Raw genomic sequence first — 16639 nt, 5'->3', positions numbered from 1 at the left:
CCTTACAGGTGAAAAGTAGCCATTCAGGATCAGAGAAAGGCATCCCCAGGGGAGAAAGGCACAGAAGGAACAGATTTTACAGATTTATTTTTAAAAAACAAAAACAAATGGTTAAAAAAGTCCTTCATTTCCAACCCTGCTTGGGGGTGTGAGTGGGGAATAGAACAGGTGGAGAAGGCCGCCCACCCTCCCCCAAGGGAGGGCCCCACTCTCCCCAGGGGCCTGCAGAGGACAGGGCAAGTCAGAGGCAGGCCCTCGCCCTTCCTGCCCTGCCTCCTCCATGGGCAGCTCACATGGCTGCCGGCAAGTTCCAGAGGCAAAGAAGCAAGGGAGCCAAGGCCCAAGGCTGCCTTCTTCACCTCAGTGGCCCCTCCAGCTGTTCTACCCTTAGATGTTCGCTGGGCCTACCCCTGGGCTCCTGGCCCACCAGCAGCTTTCTTAATGCCATCTGTGCCACAGCAGGGCAGTCAGGGGGACGTCACAGTGTGGGGAAAGGGCTTCGGAGACACCTCGACAATCTGGAAAGGAAAATTTCCTAGTCGTCACTGCTTTCTGACCTTGCCTCTCTGCACTGAGGCCGCCCTTCTTGTCTATTCCCCATCCTGAGGCGGAGTAGAGTCCAGGACAAAGCACTAAGTGGCTGTTTGCTACAAAACACCTGGAGAAGCCAGAGGGGGGCTCGCGGCCTGTCTGCCAGTCCAGGCTCCCACACAGTCATACAGTCACACACACAGCGTTAAGGCGTCTGTGCCAGCAGGCGTGGCCACACTGGGCCCAGCTTCTCTCTCTCCACCTGCAGGGGGTAAAGGGGGAGAACCCTTCTGGCTGCTTCAGAAACAGGCCGAAGTGGGAGAAGCTGGCAACGGAAGAGTCAGCCAGGCCTGGAGAGAGAAGTGGAGGAAGGCGGGCAAGGGCTGCCTAGGCCTCTAGCCAGGCCTGATGGCTGCCCCTGGAAGTGACCCAACTCAGGTTGGGGAGCCCTGACCATATACCCCCTGGAAAATGGGGGACAGAGAGAGGGGAAGAGAGCGGGGCTAGAGTATTGGGACTTTGGAGGAAGCCAGTGCTATCAATATTTACAAGCATAAAGCCCCATCTTCTGCGCCACCTACCTCTCTGCCCCTCCCACAGAAAGAAAGGCCCCTGAGAGCCATCGACGAGGTGCCAAGACCTCCTCCCCAGCCATGCCCCACAGGGAGGGCCCTTCCCTCGACCGACCGGCCCGTTGCTGGGCCCCCAGCAGTGTCCGCTGGCTCTACTCAGCCGGGGGAGGAGCCCGGGCGAAGGCGCCGGCCCTAGGAGTCCTTGAGCATGCTGATGCGTGCGTAGATCTTGAGGGCGGGCCCCAGCTTGATGTTCATGGCGCTCATCAGGTGGTCCTCCTTGAGCAGCAGCAGCGCCTGCCCATCGATCTCCTGGGCTCGGAACTCCTCTGCTATCTCCTGGCAGCCTGAGGGGATGCCACCAGAGACAGGATCGGTTAGTCAAACTCGGCAGCCACCACCCTTCAGGGGCGTCTTCTCACTTGAGCCTCGTGACCGCACCTTGAGGAAGGTGTTGCTGTTCTAACTTTACAGCCTGAGAGAGGCCGACTGACTGACCCAAGGCAGCCAGACTCCACGGTGGTCCTGTGACCCACGCCTCCTCGTTCAGGTGTGTGCCTGTTCCCACCCGTTCAGTGAACCGGGCTGACCCGGGAGGTCGCAGGTGTTGCGGAAGTGACAGTGCAGGATTTCCTAGGCTACATCATCAAGGGCACAGCAGCTTCACCCCGGTCTTTCAGATAATTTGTTTTGGAGTGAGCCAGCCACCATGCCGTGAGGACACTCAAGCAGCCCTCTTGCCCACAGCCAGCCCCTGGGGCTATGTGAGTGCAGCCCCTTGGAAGGGGCTCCTCCAGTCCCAGCCCTGATAACTGCAGCTCTGGTTGCCACTGTGACACAGACCCTGTAAGAGACTCTGAGCCAGAAATGCCCCACAAAACCCGAGATAAGAAGTCATTATTGTTTTAAGCCACTAAGCTTTGGGGTGATCTGTTTCACAGCAGCAGATGACTGATGCATATTCTGGTACCTGGGAGAGGGGTGCTGTCACACCCAAACCTGAACAATGTGGGTGTGGCATGGGGTAGGGGCTGGAGAACTCTGAGGAGAGTGTCAGTGAACATCTGAGGTGCCCTGAGAGACTGAGGAGACATCTGACGGCCTTTGAGGAAACTGCTGGACAGGCTTAAAGTGAGGAAAGTGTTACTGGAAACTGGAAGAAATGGGATCCCTGTTATGAAATAGAAAATTGAGCAACACTGTTGCTGGCGTTAATCTGGTAAGAGTGAGACACCTCCTGAACCCAGTGCTCCAGCCAAGGAGACCCCAGGCAGAAAGCCAGGTGCTGCCCGGCTTCCCACTGTGGCTGCGGGAAAATGTGAGGACGGACGAGGCTGAGGAAAACTGGAACACAAAGCAGCCTGGATTTGTGGTTTTGAAAATCCTCAGCCTCTCCAGATGCAGACGATGCTAAAACTGAGAAACGGTTTCTAGGCAAAGACCAGATCGAGGACACAGTAGAGAAAATATAGTGTAAAAATGAAACTGAGGGTGTGACTTAAACCTTGTGTTAAGTCCTCAGAAAGCTCTAAGGTGCTGCCCCAGAGAGCTGCTGGGTCACAGGGCTCCCTGGGGGCTTTATGGGTGTGCCTCGCAGAGCTCCATTCAACAGCCCGGCTCCTAAGACCATTCAGGGTACTGACCCTCAGCTTCAGAAGCAGCCTAATGTAGAGAAAGGCATGTCCTGAAGACATTTTTGGATATGGTTCTTGTCTAATGGAGTGAACCCCAACAATATTTATAAAAAGCCCACGAAGATTTTAAGAGAACAGTATTTGCAGAAACACTGCTCACTTGGACTGAAAGGGTCAGAGGTCATACAGAACAAAAGCAGCACTGAAAACCCAGGCTACCTTTAAGAGCAAAGGAAGTATGACTCAGGGTGGAGCCAAGAGTGAAAGAGAATCACTCCAGGCTTTGAGTCCCAGCCAAGGCAAGGCCAACACGTGCCCTGGTAGGGATCAGTGACTCCCACAGCCCCCCGTGTTGGCCCTTCTTGACTGGGCGTGTCTACTGTGGTTCCCCTGTGCCTGTCCCACCATATCCTGGGCTTATGGAGGGAATGGATAACCTGTTCCTCGCTCTCAAGTCTTCAGATTCAGAGGAGTCATACTTGAGGAGCTGGACTCAAGAGCCTCATCTGTGCCTGGACCCGAGTTAGTGGATGAGATCCTGGACTTCAAACCACTTCTGCAATGGGACGAGACTCGTGGGGACTTGGGTGGGGGTGAGGGTAATTTGCCTGAGGGAGGAACATGAATCACTGGGATGAACTGATCAGCCTCCAAATAGCTCCCAGTAATCCTTGCTTCCCTTTCATGCCTTCCTGAGTCCCTCATGATGAATGGGGTTGACCTGTGTTATCTGTGGATATTATTGGGGTGACAGTATGTGACCTCTGAGGCTGGATCGTGCAGGGCACGGTGGGTGGTTGCCCCTTGCTGTCTTGGATCACCACTTGTGGGGACCGCTGGCTGCCATGTCACAAGAACACTCAAGCATGAATGTTCTGAAGAGACCCATGTGGAGAGTGACTGAGGCTTCTTGCCAACAGCCATGCCCTCTTGAGAATCATGTGAGCAAGGCACCCTGGCAGAGGACCCAGCAGCCCCAGTCAAGCCTTCAGATGGCCCCAGCCTTGGTGGACACCTTCATCACAACCTCCGAAGAGTCCCAGTGGCAGAACAGTGCAGCTGGACCACTCCAGAATTCCTCACCCTGGGTGCCTGTGCGATAACAAATTTGGGGGATACAGTGATAACTAACACTCTGGTTTAAGTGGCAGAGCCAGGGTTTCGGCCCAGTTCTGTCTGACTCAGAATTCCGCTCTTAACCCCACTCCAGTCTCTGAGTAAACAGGCTTATAGTTGCCACCAGTATCTGACCCGGTCAGTGGCGGGATGAGACTGGCAGGAAGAACAGTGGAGAAGCTCTGGGGTCTCACCAAAAGCAGTCGTGCAGATGTGAGGCTTGTCTTTCAGGGCTCATTTCTAGACCCTAGCCTCCGAGACCACCTGCACTGCACACCCAGGGTTACGGGCGGCTCCCAGCTCCCTCATGGGCTTGCGTGTCTTCGTGCCTCTGCTTAGGCTGCTCCATGATACGGTCTCTCCATCCGGCACAGGCCTGCCTGTCCACTGTCATCCAGCATAAATTTCCTTCATTTTGATGTTCTCCTTGACAGATTTCCTACACTGCTACTTGACACTCCTACCAACCAGCCCTGAGAGACACAGAGTTGGTCATGTCATCACCTTCCAGAGACCCCTTGCCCGTGCGTAACTGTGTCGGATTACAGCCACAAAATATTACTTTCAGTCTGTGTTCTGAGCTGGAATGTAAGCTCCTACAGGCAGGAACCTCGTGATACTCATCTCTGCACCCCTCTTCCTGAACCTGAGTCACTCACTGAACTGCCCAGTCTCTCCTGGTGGTGGGCATTGAGGTCTCTCACACCCTGTCATTCCCTGCTGTTCCAGGCAGGTGTGGAACTTCCCAGGGCCTTACCTGGCAGAGAGCGGATGAATTCATAGACATCCTCCACGTTCCATTTGGTGGGCTCACTTGGCAGGAAGTGGTGTCCCATGCCCACCAGGTCCCGCATGTGCATGTCAGGGAGCTCCAGGTCCCGCTGGCCTTGTCGCCGGCGGGAGGTGGATGAGCTGGCTGAGATGGGTGACAAGGGTTCCTCATAGCTTGAGTTATCTGAGCAACGGCTGGAGTCTTCCTGGCTGTGTGTTAGCTGCAATGCAGCAGTAACTGAAAGGGGTACAGTGCCTGTAGGCTGGGAGCAGAGACAAACAGTTTTCTTTAGGATGGGGGAATAACCATCTCCAGCAGAGTGATGGGCAAAGGCGGGTATATTCGCCCTTTTCTATGTAGTCTGCTACTGTGTATCTTTGAATTCTAGATCAAAAAGCATCCTTTGCAATGCTCCTCTCTGATCCTAAGCAGAGTTAGTCCCAGTACTGGAGCATGTACCACACTGCACTGCAATAATCTGATTTGATGTCTGTATTTTCTTCTAGCTGTGGGGTTTTAAACCCAGGCCCTGTGGGTTTTGGGGGATGGTCTATGAACCACCTGAGAGCATGTAAAATTTCCTGTGTATGTCCATTTTGGACCATAGCTTTCATCAGATTCTTAAAGAGGTTTATGACCAAAACAGTAACAATAAGCAGCAAAATACACTTAAGAGCTGAAGCATCACGCTAGGCTGTGAGTTCCTTTAGCACAATTCATAGCTTTAGTGCCTAACAGAGTTCCTGCCACGTAGCCAGTGCCAAAACATGCTTAGTGAACAATGCCCACACCCCTGGTAGGGACCTTCAAGGAGCCGGCGCTCTAATGTTCAGAGGCAACAAGGGGTGGAAGGAAATGGCGTCGGCTGCCTTCTCCCCCAGCCCTCTGCGTAACACAGGAGCTGAGTGGGCCAGCCTGTCTCCTCACAGGGCCAGGCAGGGGAGCTCCACTTCCACAGCCCCAGAAGTCAAAGAAGAAACTAGAAGAAAGGGGTAAAGTCGGGGCAAGGTCATGGAGAAGGGAAAGATGAGCACCCGTGGGTCTAGGTGAAGGGACAAGGGGAAGGCTTGACCTGACGGATTATGAGAAGTGAGAACAGGAGGGAGCACTGACAGCAGCAGCAGCAGCAGCAAAGGAAAAGCAGTGGGCGTCCCGGCTCCGCCAGCCCTCACCTGCTTCTTGGTATCCTTGGTGAGGGTCGGCAGGCTGGTTTTGCTGGCCCGACGGCGGTTGTGGGTCGTGGCTCCCGCCTTCTGCAGCTTGCTCCGGTCCGAGTGGAAAAGGCCCACTCGTTTGGTGCATCCCACATTGTACCTGCCAGAGTCAGGGAACCGGGGAAGTCAGGGCAGTTGCAGGGCGAATGGGCCCCAGGAAGAATAAGAGCAGTAAAGGTATTCGGCAAAATTTGAATCTGTCTACTTGCTCCAGCCTGAAGTCCACCACTTACTACCAGCTGTGTGAATCTGGGCAGGTCCCTCCACCTCTGAGCCTGTCTCCCTATCTGGACCTGGGGATGAAACCACTCACTTTCTGTAACTGGTCTGGCAGTTACAGAGCTAATGTTTGCAAAGTGGGACACACCTTGGGTCACAGTAAGAACTCAGCGCTGCCACGTTCTACTTCAAACATTACCTGTGCCAGGAAACCAGCGTCCACTGTCCTGATGGAGAGTGGCCTGGCAAAGTGCGACGAAGGTGCCGGGAGGACCTCCAGCACAGCCTGAGGGGAGGAGGGCCGGGGAGAGCCTTACTCTAGCTGGTGTGTAGAGCACCTCTGCCCGGGGGGCCCCGGGAGTTCTTCCCCTCGGGGAGCTCGGGGCCTCTTCCAGCTTGGCACAAAGACCAAGGGGCTTGGAGTCAGACTGGTCTAAGTCCCCAGCTCTAGGACTTCAGGCACAATATGTCTCCTTTGTGCCTCAGTTTCCTAATGTGTATGAAGGGCACAATGGCAACACCTGCTGTGAGATGAGATGATGTAACGCGTGTGAGCCCCCGGGCACGGGGACCTGTGCACGGCCGGCCTGCTGGTTTTTACTGTGCTCATTAGCCTTCTAAGCTGGGTGAAAGCTGGCGAAGAGGACATGTGTAACCAGTGCAGTGGCTCTGGGCAAAGCTTCCAGCGGAGGCTGAGGTAAACCCTAAGGAGAGGGAGCTGCAAGGGCAGGTGCTGGTGGGACCCAGGAGGGCCGGACAGGCTGGACACTGCCTCTTTCCCTTGGACTCTGTGCCGCTCTCTCTCTGACCTTCTCATGGGAGTTCTCTGGTGAATGAGTGACGTGATGCTGCTTCCAGGCAGGCCAAGGAAGTAGGGAGCTGGACCCCAGGGCGCAGTCCTGAGCAGAGGGAAGGGCTGGGCAGGGGACTGGGGCCGCAGCTCTCACCTTTTTGCACAGGCCATGGAACAGAAGCGCTTGGAACGCTTGAACTTGTAGGCAAAGTCCACCCGGCCACAGAGCTCACACTTGAGTTTGAGGGGAGTACCCTCCTCTTTGGATTCTGAAAAGCATGAAAACTGGTCATCAGCGTGGAGAGGGAGTAATTCCCACCCCTGGGCCTCTCTACTCTGTCCTGCCTGTTCCTTGTGCTCCCACAGCCCTGCCCGGCAGCCACAGCAGCTTGGAGAAGGCCAAACTGCTTTCGTCATTGTGTTTGGAAAGGCTATGGCTTTGGCCCTGGAAAGAACCCAAAGGTGTCCACAGATTGCCCCGGACCCTTGACAGTTTTTTCTTTGAAGGGCTGTGAGACAAAACACGGTTGGGAAAATCAGCGCTCCCCTTTATAACCCCGGGAGAGTGCAGGAGGCTCAGAGGGAACACTGCTGCCATCACACTGATCTGGAATCACCCTGCCCTTCCCCCGAGGTGTCCAGTCAGCTGCCGGCCTGGAGAACAGAACCCAGGAGCTTGGCAGCCTCCGCAGACACCCTGCCTGCCCCCATTTAGTCCACAACCCATGCGGCAAGTGCAGCGCCTGCCTGGCCACCACTGTGCCTGCGAGCTGGCCCCTGTCCCGAGCACAGGCTCCTGAGGCTGTGGGGGTAAGGGGCACGAGCTGCCTGGGCTGCCCCTGCAGTCCTACAGCTTGCCAGCGATTCACGTGGGAAAAGCGACTCCTGGAATCCTGGGGCTGGAGGAGAGGCAGGGAGAGACAGTTCCCTGGGGGCAGGAGCTCCTGCCTATTTTCTAGGGACAGGGCTGAACAGGCAACTGGGGAAATGTCCAGTCGACTGACATGTTCACACACTCCCCAGCTCAGAGCCCCTCCGTGGACACCAGGAAAGGACTTGCCAGCCTTGCCTGCGTCCTGCCCAGCTCCGTCAGAGCCCTAGCATCCAGGGTCTGAGACGCTACCTTGCAGATAGGGCTCCTCCATCTCTGAGTCAGTGGTGGTGGTATGGTCCTGCTGCGGAAGTTTCTCAGGCAAGAACCCCTGTGCATACTTCTTCTTGAGATTCCCCACCAGCAGGGACGAGCGTCCCACCTAGAGGACAAGGTGACACGGGGGCCGTGAGGGTCAGGTAAGCACACTTCCTTGCTATCAAGCCTCATCAAAATTACATGTAAAAAGCACCCAGGCACAGATGCCAGCCCCCGTACCACCACCTAAGTACACCCTGCTCAAGGCCTGTTTTGCTGTTTAGCTCATGAGGCAAGATGCCAACGGCCATCAAAATACAGGGATGGAAATGGCTTTAATCCAGGACCAATGGATGGCTTAGAAGGTCAGGAGAGCATCTACTCTTCCAAGTATCTTGGGGGCAGAGATGAAGGCAGGGACCAGGTTTCCCACACCGCCAGAACCACGGCCAGGCCCAGGCCCCAGTGCCCACACATCACGGGGCAGGAACACAGCTGAGGCCGTGTGTGAGTGAATGTGAGAGAGAGAGAGACTCAGCCGCCATTTCTGGATGAGTTACTGTTCTCTCTCTCTCCACTGCCCTCTCCGAGCCAGATGGATAGGCAGCCACGGAGGAGGAGAGGAAAACGCGGACGCTGGGCCCCACCATAAAGCAAAGGCCCTCGGTGGTGCCAGGATCCTGCATGGGCTGGTTCACTCCCTTTGTTGCCTTTTGTTCAGGCAGCCTGGTGGCCAGATCTCTAGGGCAATGCTGGGCTGCTATCCAATCTGCATCTACCCTGTGAGATCAGCCGGGTTCTGGTGTTTCCCCAGGAGGCCAAAAGGAGGACCTAGTCTAACAAGGGAAGGGACGTGACAGGGCTAGAGCTACTTATAGCCGAGGTGCTCCTGGCTGTCTCTGCCACAGGCCTTGAGTGACCCCCAGAGGGAAAGTGGACAAGAACCTATCTTGGCATTTTTGTCTTTTGGCATTTTAGAAGGGCAGGGCACCCAGCTCAGTTAATCAAGCTTTGAGGCTCCGGATGACTATTCAGACCACTCATGGATCCAAAGAATGTACAAAAGACAGGTGGCATCCCATGAAGATGCTGTGGCTCTACCAGCCAGTTAACTTTATCACGAGAGGGGCTGGAGCGCACCTGGCTCTGGGCTCCTCCCACCGACAGAGCAGGCCACCTGTCTCACAGATTCACACTGCACACCATCAGCTCTGGGTGCTGTGTTCCAGGAAGCCATTTACTTGATTCTTCTGTATTTCCCCTTCGTCTTACGCTTTCATTTGAGACACCTGATGAAGTGCCTTTTTCTGAAGTGCTCCTTACTTCCTTACTGTCCCCAGAAAAGAAGCTTTAGGCTATAACTCTGTTCTCTTATCTTTCTTTCAGATAGATCTTGAGCTTCCTTTTGCTCACAAACTGGTCAAAGTGTTGCCATGTGGGGGTTTAGGCATTCAAACCTGAATGAGGTCTCATTTCCCAAAGTCCATCATCCTGCACCAAACACTTCAATGTGAACCCCCCTCTAACCAAGGGGGTCTCACTTCATCAGGCAGGGCCACAGCTGAGTCTGTGTGTGGAAACCTCTAACCCAGGGGCCCTGCCAATTATTCTTAATCACTGACCCCTTCTGGACCTTAGGAAGACACTCAGTCCTAGAAAGAAAATAGCTCTGACATTCCTTTGGGGGGAGATTAGCAAGGAAAGAGCATTATTTTTCACATTTTCAGAAATTTTACATGGAAATGTAAAAATACTCTAATACACATCCAAAGTATACTTATAAAAAAAAAAAAGAGGGGAAAAGAAGTAGTCCGTACCGGGAAAGGCTCCGCCCCCTCCTGGATCACAAACCCTTCGATAACATGCGTCAGGATTTGGGGTTTCACAATGGCCTGTGGTGGTTTATTCTCACCATTCTGGGGGGCAGTGCCGGTGATGCTGGAGGCAGAGTTTCCGTTCCCTGAGGTCATGCCGGGGCTGCTGAGGTCGGTCAGTGCATGAACAATGCCCTGCCCTGTCTCTGTACAAGAAAAAGCAGGAAAACACAAGCAGGGGAGGTCAGAACCAAGTCCAGGCCAGCAGAAGGAGAGCGGGGACTCAACATCTCCCGGTTTTTCCCTTGGAGCCAAATGTCAATGCAAACCGAGCAGGCCCCTCCCTCAGTGACCCATTCAAAAGCAGGATGGTTTAAACGAACACGCCACCAAGTGTGACTAACTACAGTCAGGTCTCCAACAATGCAGCTCATCAGCTGACAGTGTTTCAGTGTTTCTTAATTTCCCAACTGTGCTAAGAAGAGTTTGACTAGGTTAAACAGGCAGGAATTCTGTCTTTAAGGAGCTAAGACCTTGGTCAGTACTGATCTGGACAAACAAGTTAACATTCAGCTCAAGGGAGAAAATGTATTCAAGGTGATATCTAAGACAGGATGAAAAGCTGAACTAGGCTTGGGTGTGATGGGGTTTGAGGGAGAGAGGTTTGGGGAGAGAAGGGTTAGATTTTAAGTGTGCCATGAAATGTCAAAGTATTGAACCCCAAGTAAACACTATAATGTAGATCTGTCTATCAGGAGAAACTGGTTATTTGGGATCAATGCATTAAGATACACGTGTATTCTACTTCTCCAGCAAGGAAGCCACAGGCAGAACTGAGGTTTTCTATGCTGCTTCTGCAGGTCCAGTTCTCAGCTCCCTATCCAGTCTAGTCCTCAGCCAACCACAGACTCTGCCCTTCCATGGATAACCTTGCCTACGTTCTCCTCTCCAAGGGCCTGCCAGCCTTCATCTGAAAGGCTTGCCGGAGAACTCCAAGAAGTGTGACGAGGTGCCTGGGCAGAGCCAAACCACAAAGTATCTCCTTTCTACTTCAAACAGCACCTCTCATGAGTTGCTTCACTGTTTTAGAAGCAGCTCTTATATCTTCACTTTTGTAACTCTCTCCTCACCCCTTCCCAGGGCCATTCTCTACCACCATCAACTGTGTGAACTGAGGTTGCCCTCAACCTGGAACTTCCTAAAAAAGAAAAAGAAAAAGACAGAAAGAAAGAGCGAGCCACTTCTTTATTGCAATGAGCCTATTAATAGTAAGCATAACCCAGTGTGCACGTATGTATTACACTCCTTAAAAACAATTTCAGTACATATATTATTTTTGCACAAAATTTATATGAGGATGCTCTTGTTTCAGGTTAAAAATCTAAAAATCCCACCACAGAATAGGAATTCACCATGTCTAATTATGTAGCATGGAAAAATCAAAATAAACTCATTTTAGGGAAGGTTTATAAACTGGTTCATTTTATTACCAGTAGTCCCAATGGGCAATAAACCAGGATAAATATTTTTTGATAAAAGAGTTGAACATGACATACACCTTCAGTACTCAGACCTCTATAATCAACTATAATAATTCCAGAGATGAGCAGATGTCACTTAAGAAATGTGATTAATGAGATTTTTTAAGATTAATTTTTGTTTTGAGACACAGTCACACCAGCAAGTTAGAAAAATTCCTTTAAGTGTTTATAGTCATTTGAAAAAAAAATTTTTTTTGACAGTTTTGACTTTTCTATAGAGATGGAAAATTTCTCCTTTGGAAATCAGTCTTTCTAAATTGTATAGGTGTTTGGGAACTGAAAACAAAAATCTTTCCTTAACAATCCATGAATAACTGGGAGGGCTGAGTTAATTATACAATCAATCAAATTAAGTTTCTTTGCTTTTAAATTTTAGGTATTTAAGTCTATATTTATATCCCTACATTCTCTGTATTTTTATTTTAAAATATCTTAAATATGCAAAGAAACAAATCTATATATTATTTAAAATGATGAATAAATGTTAAACTAGAAAGCTTACTATGTAAGTTAAAATTCTATCTTTAGATGATGACTATTTCCTTCTAATTAGAGCCTAGTAAAATATCCCCTGGTCTCTAATCAACTACAGATTATAGAATCACAGGATTAGAAAGTCTGGTTCAACCCTCTCCCAGCGCTTGACCCTTCTCTGTAACAGCCCCACCCAATGATTTTCTGACATTTGCTTGAATATCTCCAGTGACAAAAGAACTCACTACCTCTGAAATTGTTTGTTCCCATCCTGGGCAGTTCAATTAAAAAGTTCTTCCTTATAATGAACCAAAAATTCTACCTTCTGTAGAATTCTGGTTCTATTCCTCAAGACCACACAGAAAAAAGCTGCTCATATTTGTATAATGGGCAAAAAACACAGGTTTAGAGACTGGTCTCTATCACACAAGTGAATTAGGGGCAAGTCCTCACCTGTCTCTGAGCCTGAGTTTCTCCAGCTGTAAAGTAAGGACAATAATAAGACCTACCTGCTAGTGTCGCAATGAGAAAGTGAAAAGCAGGGCCCTGTCAGTGCACTAGGAAATGCTCAAGAACTGCTCCTGGTGCACGAAGGCTGTCACTCCGGGCCACAATTCCTTTGCTCCTTCAACTATTTCTTATATAAAAGGTCGCAAGTTCACAATCACCCTTGGTCTTCTTTGCCAGTATCTTTTAAAGTCAGGCACTCAGTCAATACTAACATAATATGTCAAGTGTATTAAGAGATCCAGTTGGTAAGATTTTTGTTTTCTTTTGAACACAGCTGCATTGTTTGCTGAGCACACCAATGGAAGGAAACGAGTGACTCCCTTGTTTTCATTTATAATACTTCTATGGGATTAATCCATTCTCCTCTGAATTCTGGGATCACAACTGCCTCCCGCTTTTCACTGATATTTATCACCAAACAGCTGCTGATACCCTGTCTCCTCTTCTCCTTGCCCCCCAGCCCCTTCCCTCCTGTCTCTCAGATCTGTGCCTGCTAATGTACACTGCAAGACCAGGGATAGCTCTTGAAGTCAGTCCTTCCTCATGCCCAACACAGTAGCAAACAGACACACTCACCAGCTCAGAGGCTACAAAGCCAGTGCTTAACTCTGGGAAGCAAAGACTTTTTTGGAGTCCAAAATTTTGCTTTTGTTTTGTTTTTTTAAAGGATCTTATTAATAAGCACGAAAACAAACTAATAAATCCTTTCACCACAACATTAGAAGCCATCACTCTCCATTATAACTCTGGGTTAAGTTACAGGAGAGACAGGATCCAAGGGTCGGAAGGGAGAGTGCTTTCTGACTATACAAAGGTTTCGCAGCTACTCTGCTTCGCAGTTATCTTGTAGGCCAAGACCTCACCACCTGCTTTAGTAACAAAGGAGTTTGGGCTATTTCTGGAATGACCAAACAATCTCACCCCCTGCCAAGCTCAGCACACTGAGATTAATTTAATCTGCTTCCCGCTCTCCCAGACTGCTCTGCGGCCTGCTTAGGGGAAAGCAGCTTAAACTTGCAGAAACCTGCCCTGCTGGCCCCGAGGCCAGATGAAAGAGACAAAGAAATACTCTATCTTTGGAATTCGTCCTTACTCAATTCCCTTGACCAGTCCCGAGGCTGTAAGTGCTGCCAGGGATTCCCACAGGTCTCAAATGCCTTCATACAGTTGGGTACCTGGATCTGAAAAGTGGAGGCCAGGACACCCTAAGTAGGAGAGGCTGCAGGAGGGAAGTAAAGCCAAGCTTCAGTGGTGGTTGGGGTTGGGGGAGGTAGAATCTAGCCTTTAATTGAAGCTGACCACAAAGGGCCAAGTATTCTGATCAGAATGAACAAAGCAGTGTGTTCCCAGGGAATCATTACATAATATATGCCTCCGCCTCTAGACTGCCTCTCAATCCCTGGTCTTGTAGGCTCTGGCAGAAATAGCCCTTCTAGGGACTAGATAAAATAAGAAGGACCCTCGGTGGCCCCATTTGTGAAATTATCTGCTGCAGGGCTGGTTTCCTCTGCTGGGCAAAGCAGGTACCTTCAGGCTAGGGTGTCTGGGTCATTCTTGTATCTTTGGGGCAAACTCAGTGTCCAGTTTGTGACAGTTGTTTAAGGGCTGCTAAACTGGAGAGTGTGGGACCTGCGGCCTCAGTTTTTACTGCTGGCCGAAGAGCACAGGTATCCCTGGCCTTCCAACAGCAACCTGCCACCAGCTGACATTTGTAAATCACTTTCTGAGGCGATGACTGAGAGTAGCTGGGCTGGTGCCTGCCTACAGGAGGGGCATTTCAGGTATCTCACTATAAAAAAAGAGTTTAGAGCTCCTTAGCCCATTTCTTTATTTTTTTTAAGTTTTTTTTGTGGGGGGGAGTAATTAGGTTTATTTATTTATTTATTTTTTAATGGAGGGATTGGGGATTGAACCTAGGACCTTGTGTGTGCTAAGCATGTGCTCCACCACTTAAGTTATACCCTCCCCGCATTTCTTCTCTTTAGAGTGGAGACTTCTTTGGCAGAAGGGAGACACAGCATTAACTCATCCCCAAAGGCTGGAGCTCTGGATTCCCTGGCCCCTTTGAAATATTCACATGGGCTTCAGGCATTTGGAAAGGCACGATGACCTCTAGAGGCAGAGGCTGGAGGCACCTATAATAGTGTCCACCCCCAGGGCGGGTAGGTAGGTGTTGAGAGGCTGAGCTCTCTTGCCCACTGAGGACATAGGTCAGGCTGGCCCCAGTTTGCACGATCTGGGCCATGTCAGACCCAGCTCTGATGTTCTTTACAAGCACGGATAAGATCAAAATCACCAGTTATGCTGAAATATGGTTCAGTACTAACATTTATTGCCGGTATTCCAGATGACCTGGTCATTCGATCTGTCCCTAAAATAAGTAGCCTTGAAGACCTGACTTCAGAGGAAACAGAGGGCAGAGCCTCTCTTTCCACCCCTCAGCTTGGCTAGTGGCTATTTCCCCTTTCTCTAGACACAAGGAGAAAGGAGTATTTTAATTTACAAGACTTCTAACTACCTTTGCTTCCGGTAGCAGGAGGAAGACAGAGCTAACAAAGTTAATGAAGGATTTCAGGAAGCAGAGCAGGTGATAACATGGATCATTTGCTTGCAGCAGATTCTGCTCGACAAATGGCAACACAAGGTCGCTTATACAACACAGAGCATTCTCTCCAGGCCGCTGGCTCTGAAGTCCTGCTCACTGTGCGCCACTGTGGCCAGGAGGGGACAGCAGGATTCCTGAACAACTGCCTGCTCTAGAGAGACTGAGTGGAGCACCTGCAAAGTGATGCCCAGGGAAGTCACGTCCTGGAGGCCGAGAGCAGCTGATGCAGACCAGACTCCACCTGGTGCGAGCAGCAGGCACTAACAGCACAACAGGCTGAGGGTGGAGCCCTCTGGAAAGTCTGCAGCAGCCCTTTACAATCTCATTAGTTATATTTGAGCCCCTAAATAAATCAGTGCCACTTTGAGGTAAAATATCTCATTTAGCACCAATTTGCTGAGAGAGAGTGGAGCAGGGGGGGGGGGAGGGAAGGAGGAACGAAGGCTCTATCCTGGGACCCTGACAGAGTTGTCAACTAAAGAGATTCATTTGGTTAATAACCTTCTTTAAAATGCAAATATACACCTGTAGTCATTCACACCTTGCTGCGAATCACGACTCAGAGAAGCAAACAGCTTTTCTCTCAATTTAGGGACAGAGAGCTTGGTGGGAGGGGTGGAGGATGAAGAGTGAATATTTTGGATCAGGGGCCCCAGATCACAGAGCACTGGAGTTAGAAGGGTCTAACAGCTTAATTTTCCAGTGGGGGAAAGCGGCGCATAGTTAAAACTGTACATTTTAGAATCAAGGCAAGAGTGGAAGGCACCTAATTTGGAAGACAGTACCTCCTAAAACACATACAAAAGGAGCTCTTAGAGATGGGAAAATTGTAGGTCCCTTCCCACCTGGGTCTCCAGAGAACCAGAAGGCAGGAGGCACCAATGCCAAATGTTTGCAATTTTTGCAATTCTGCTAAGGACTGTGCTGTCAGACATATAAGAAGCCCTTGCTTTGAGGACACACTGCAGGCTGTGGCTCTCACACAGGTGCCATCACCACCCTGCCCCTCAGAGCACCTCTGTCCTCAAGGGCAGCTCCCGAGAAGGGAAGAAAGAGCTGTGGCAGGAGGATCCCTTCTGGGTGCTTTGTGAATCACAGAAGGGCCAGGCCCTGGGCCCACACCCGGTCTGCAGGGGAGCTGGCCAGCACAATGAAAGGGAGGCTGAGCCAGGTGGCCCCAGACGTGCCTCAGTGTCACTGCAGAGTGACCCTGTTGAGTCTGGGTTAAGAGGATTGGAGAGCAGACAGGCTTCCTGGATCTTAAGCATCTGGGTCTGTTAGGGAGGGCTCCTCCTCCTCCCGGGAGGCCATTACCATACAGCTGACTTTCATGCTGTCTCTTAGGACACAGGCAGAGAGAGCGGCCCTCCTGACTCACCCACAGTCCCCAGCTAAGTGTACATAAGCTGAATTGTAAACAGCTGAATCTTTTTCAAGCGGCCACCCCCGGCTCTGGAGGAAGAAATCAATGGAGTGAACAGCCACCCTTCCCCTGGGGCCACGGATGCAGGGAGCAAGGGGGTATTTCCAAACAGCTGTGGGCACTGCTCCCCGGCGGGGGCCGAGGACCAGGTCATAATCAGCAGCAGCACCTGCGTGACCGCCGGGTGACTTCCAACAGGACAGGTCAATGTTTAATATGTGAACTGACTGCAGGGATCCAGGGAGTTTTCAAAAAGAGCTCGACTCACTGGAGCCAGTCCTGAGGTATCCAG

General features: G+C 51.0%; 1 protein-coding gene across 5 annotated transcripts in view; it reads right to left on the bottom strand.

Moving 5' to 3' along the window:
* Window positions 1-70: 70 nt before the first annotated feature.
* Window positions 71-16639, bottom strand: part of PHC2 (polyhomeotic homolog 2) — a 97975-nt gene continuing 81406 nt past the window's right edge. For all 5 annotated transcript variants that reach the window (XM_072974832.1, XM_072974831.1, XM_031683993.2 and 2 more), the window contains 6 exons: window positions 9798-10000; window positions 7975-8104; window positions 7006-7120; window positions 5798-5939; window positions 4611-4887; window positions 71-1450 (listed from right to left, as the gene is read on the bottom strand). In XM_072974832.1, the coding sequence (XP_072830933.1) occupies window positions 1296-1450; window positions 4611-4887; window positions 5798-5939; window positions 7006-7120; window positions 7975-8104; window positions 9798-10000 (1022 nt within the window). In that variant the 3' untranslated portion in view covers window positions 71-1295. The remainder of the gene's footprint in view (window positions 1451-4610; window positions 4888-5797; window positions 5940-7005; window positions 7121-7974; window positions 8105-9797; window positions 10001-16639) is intronic.

The sequence above is a fragment of the Vicugna pacos genome, chromosome 13 (genome assembly GCF_048564905.1).
Source record: "Vicugna pacos chromosome 13, VicPac4, whole genome shotgun sequence".
NCBI lineage: Eukaryota > Metazoa > Chordata > Mammalia > Artiodactyla > Camelidae > Vicugna > Vicugna pacos.
Note: the sequence above shows the minus strand (reverse complement) of the source record. Positions and strands in the feature narration are given on the sequence as shown.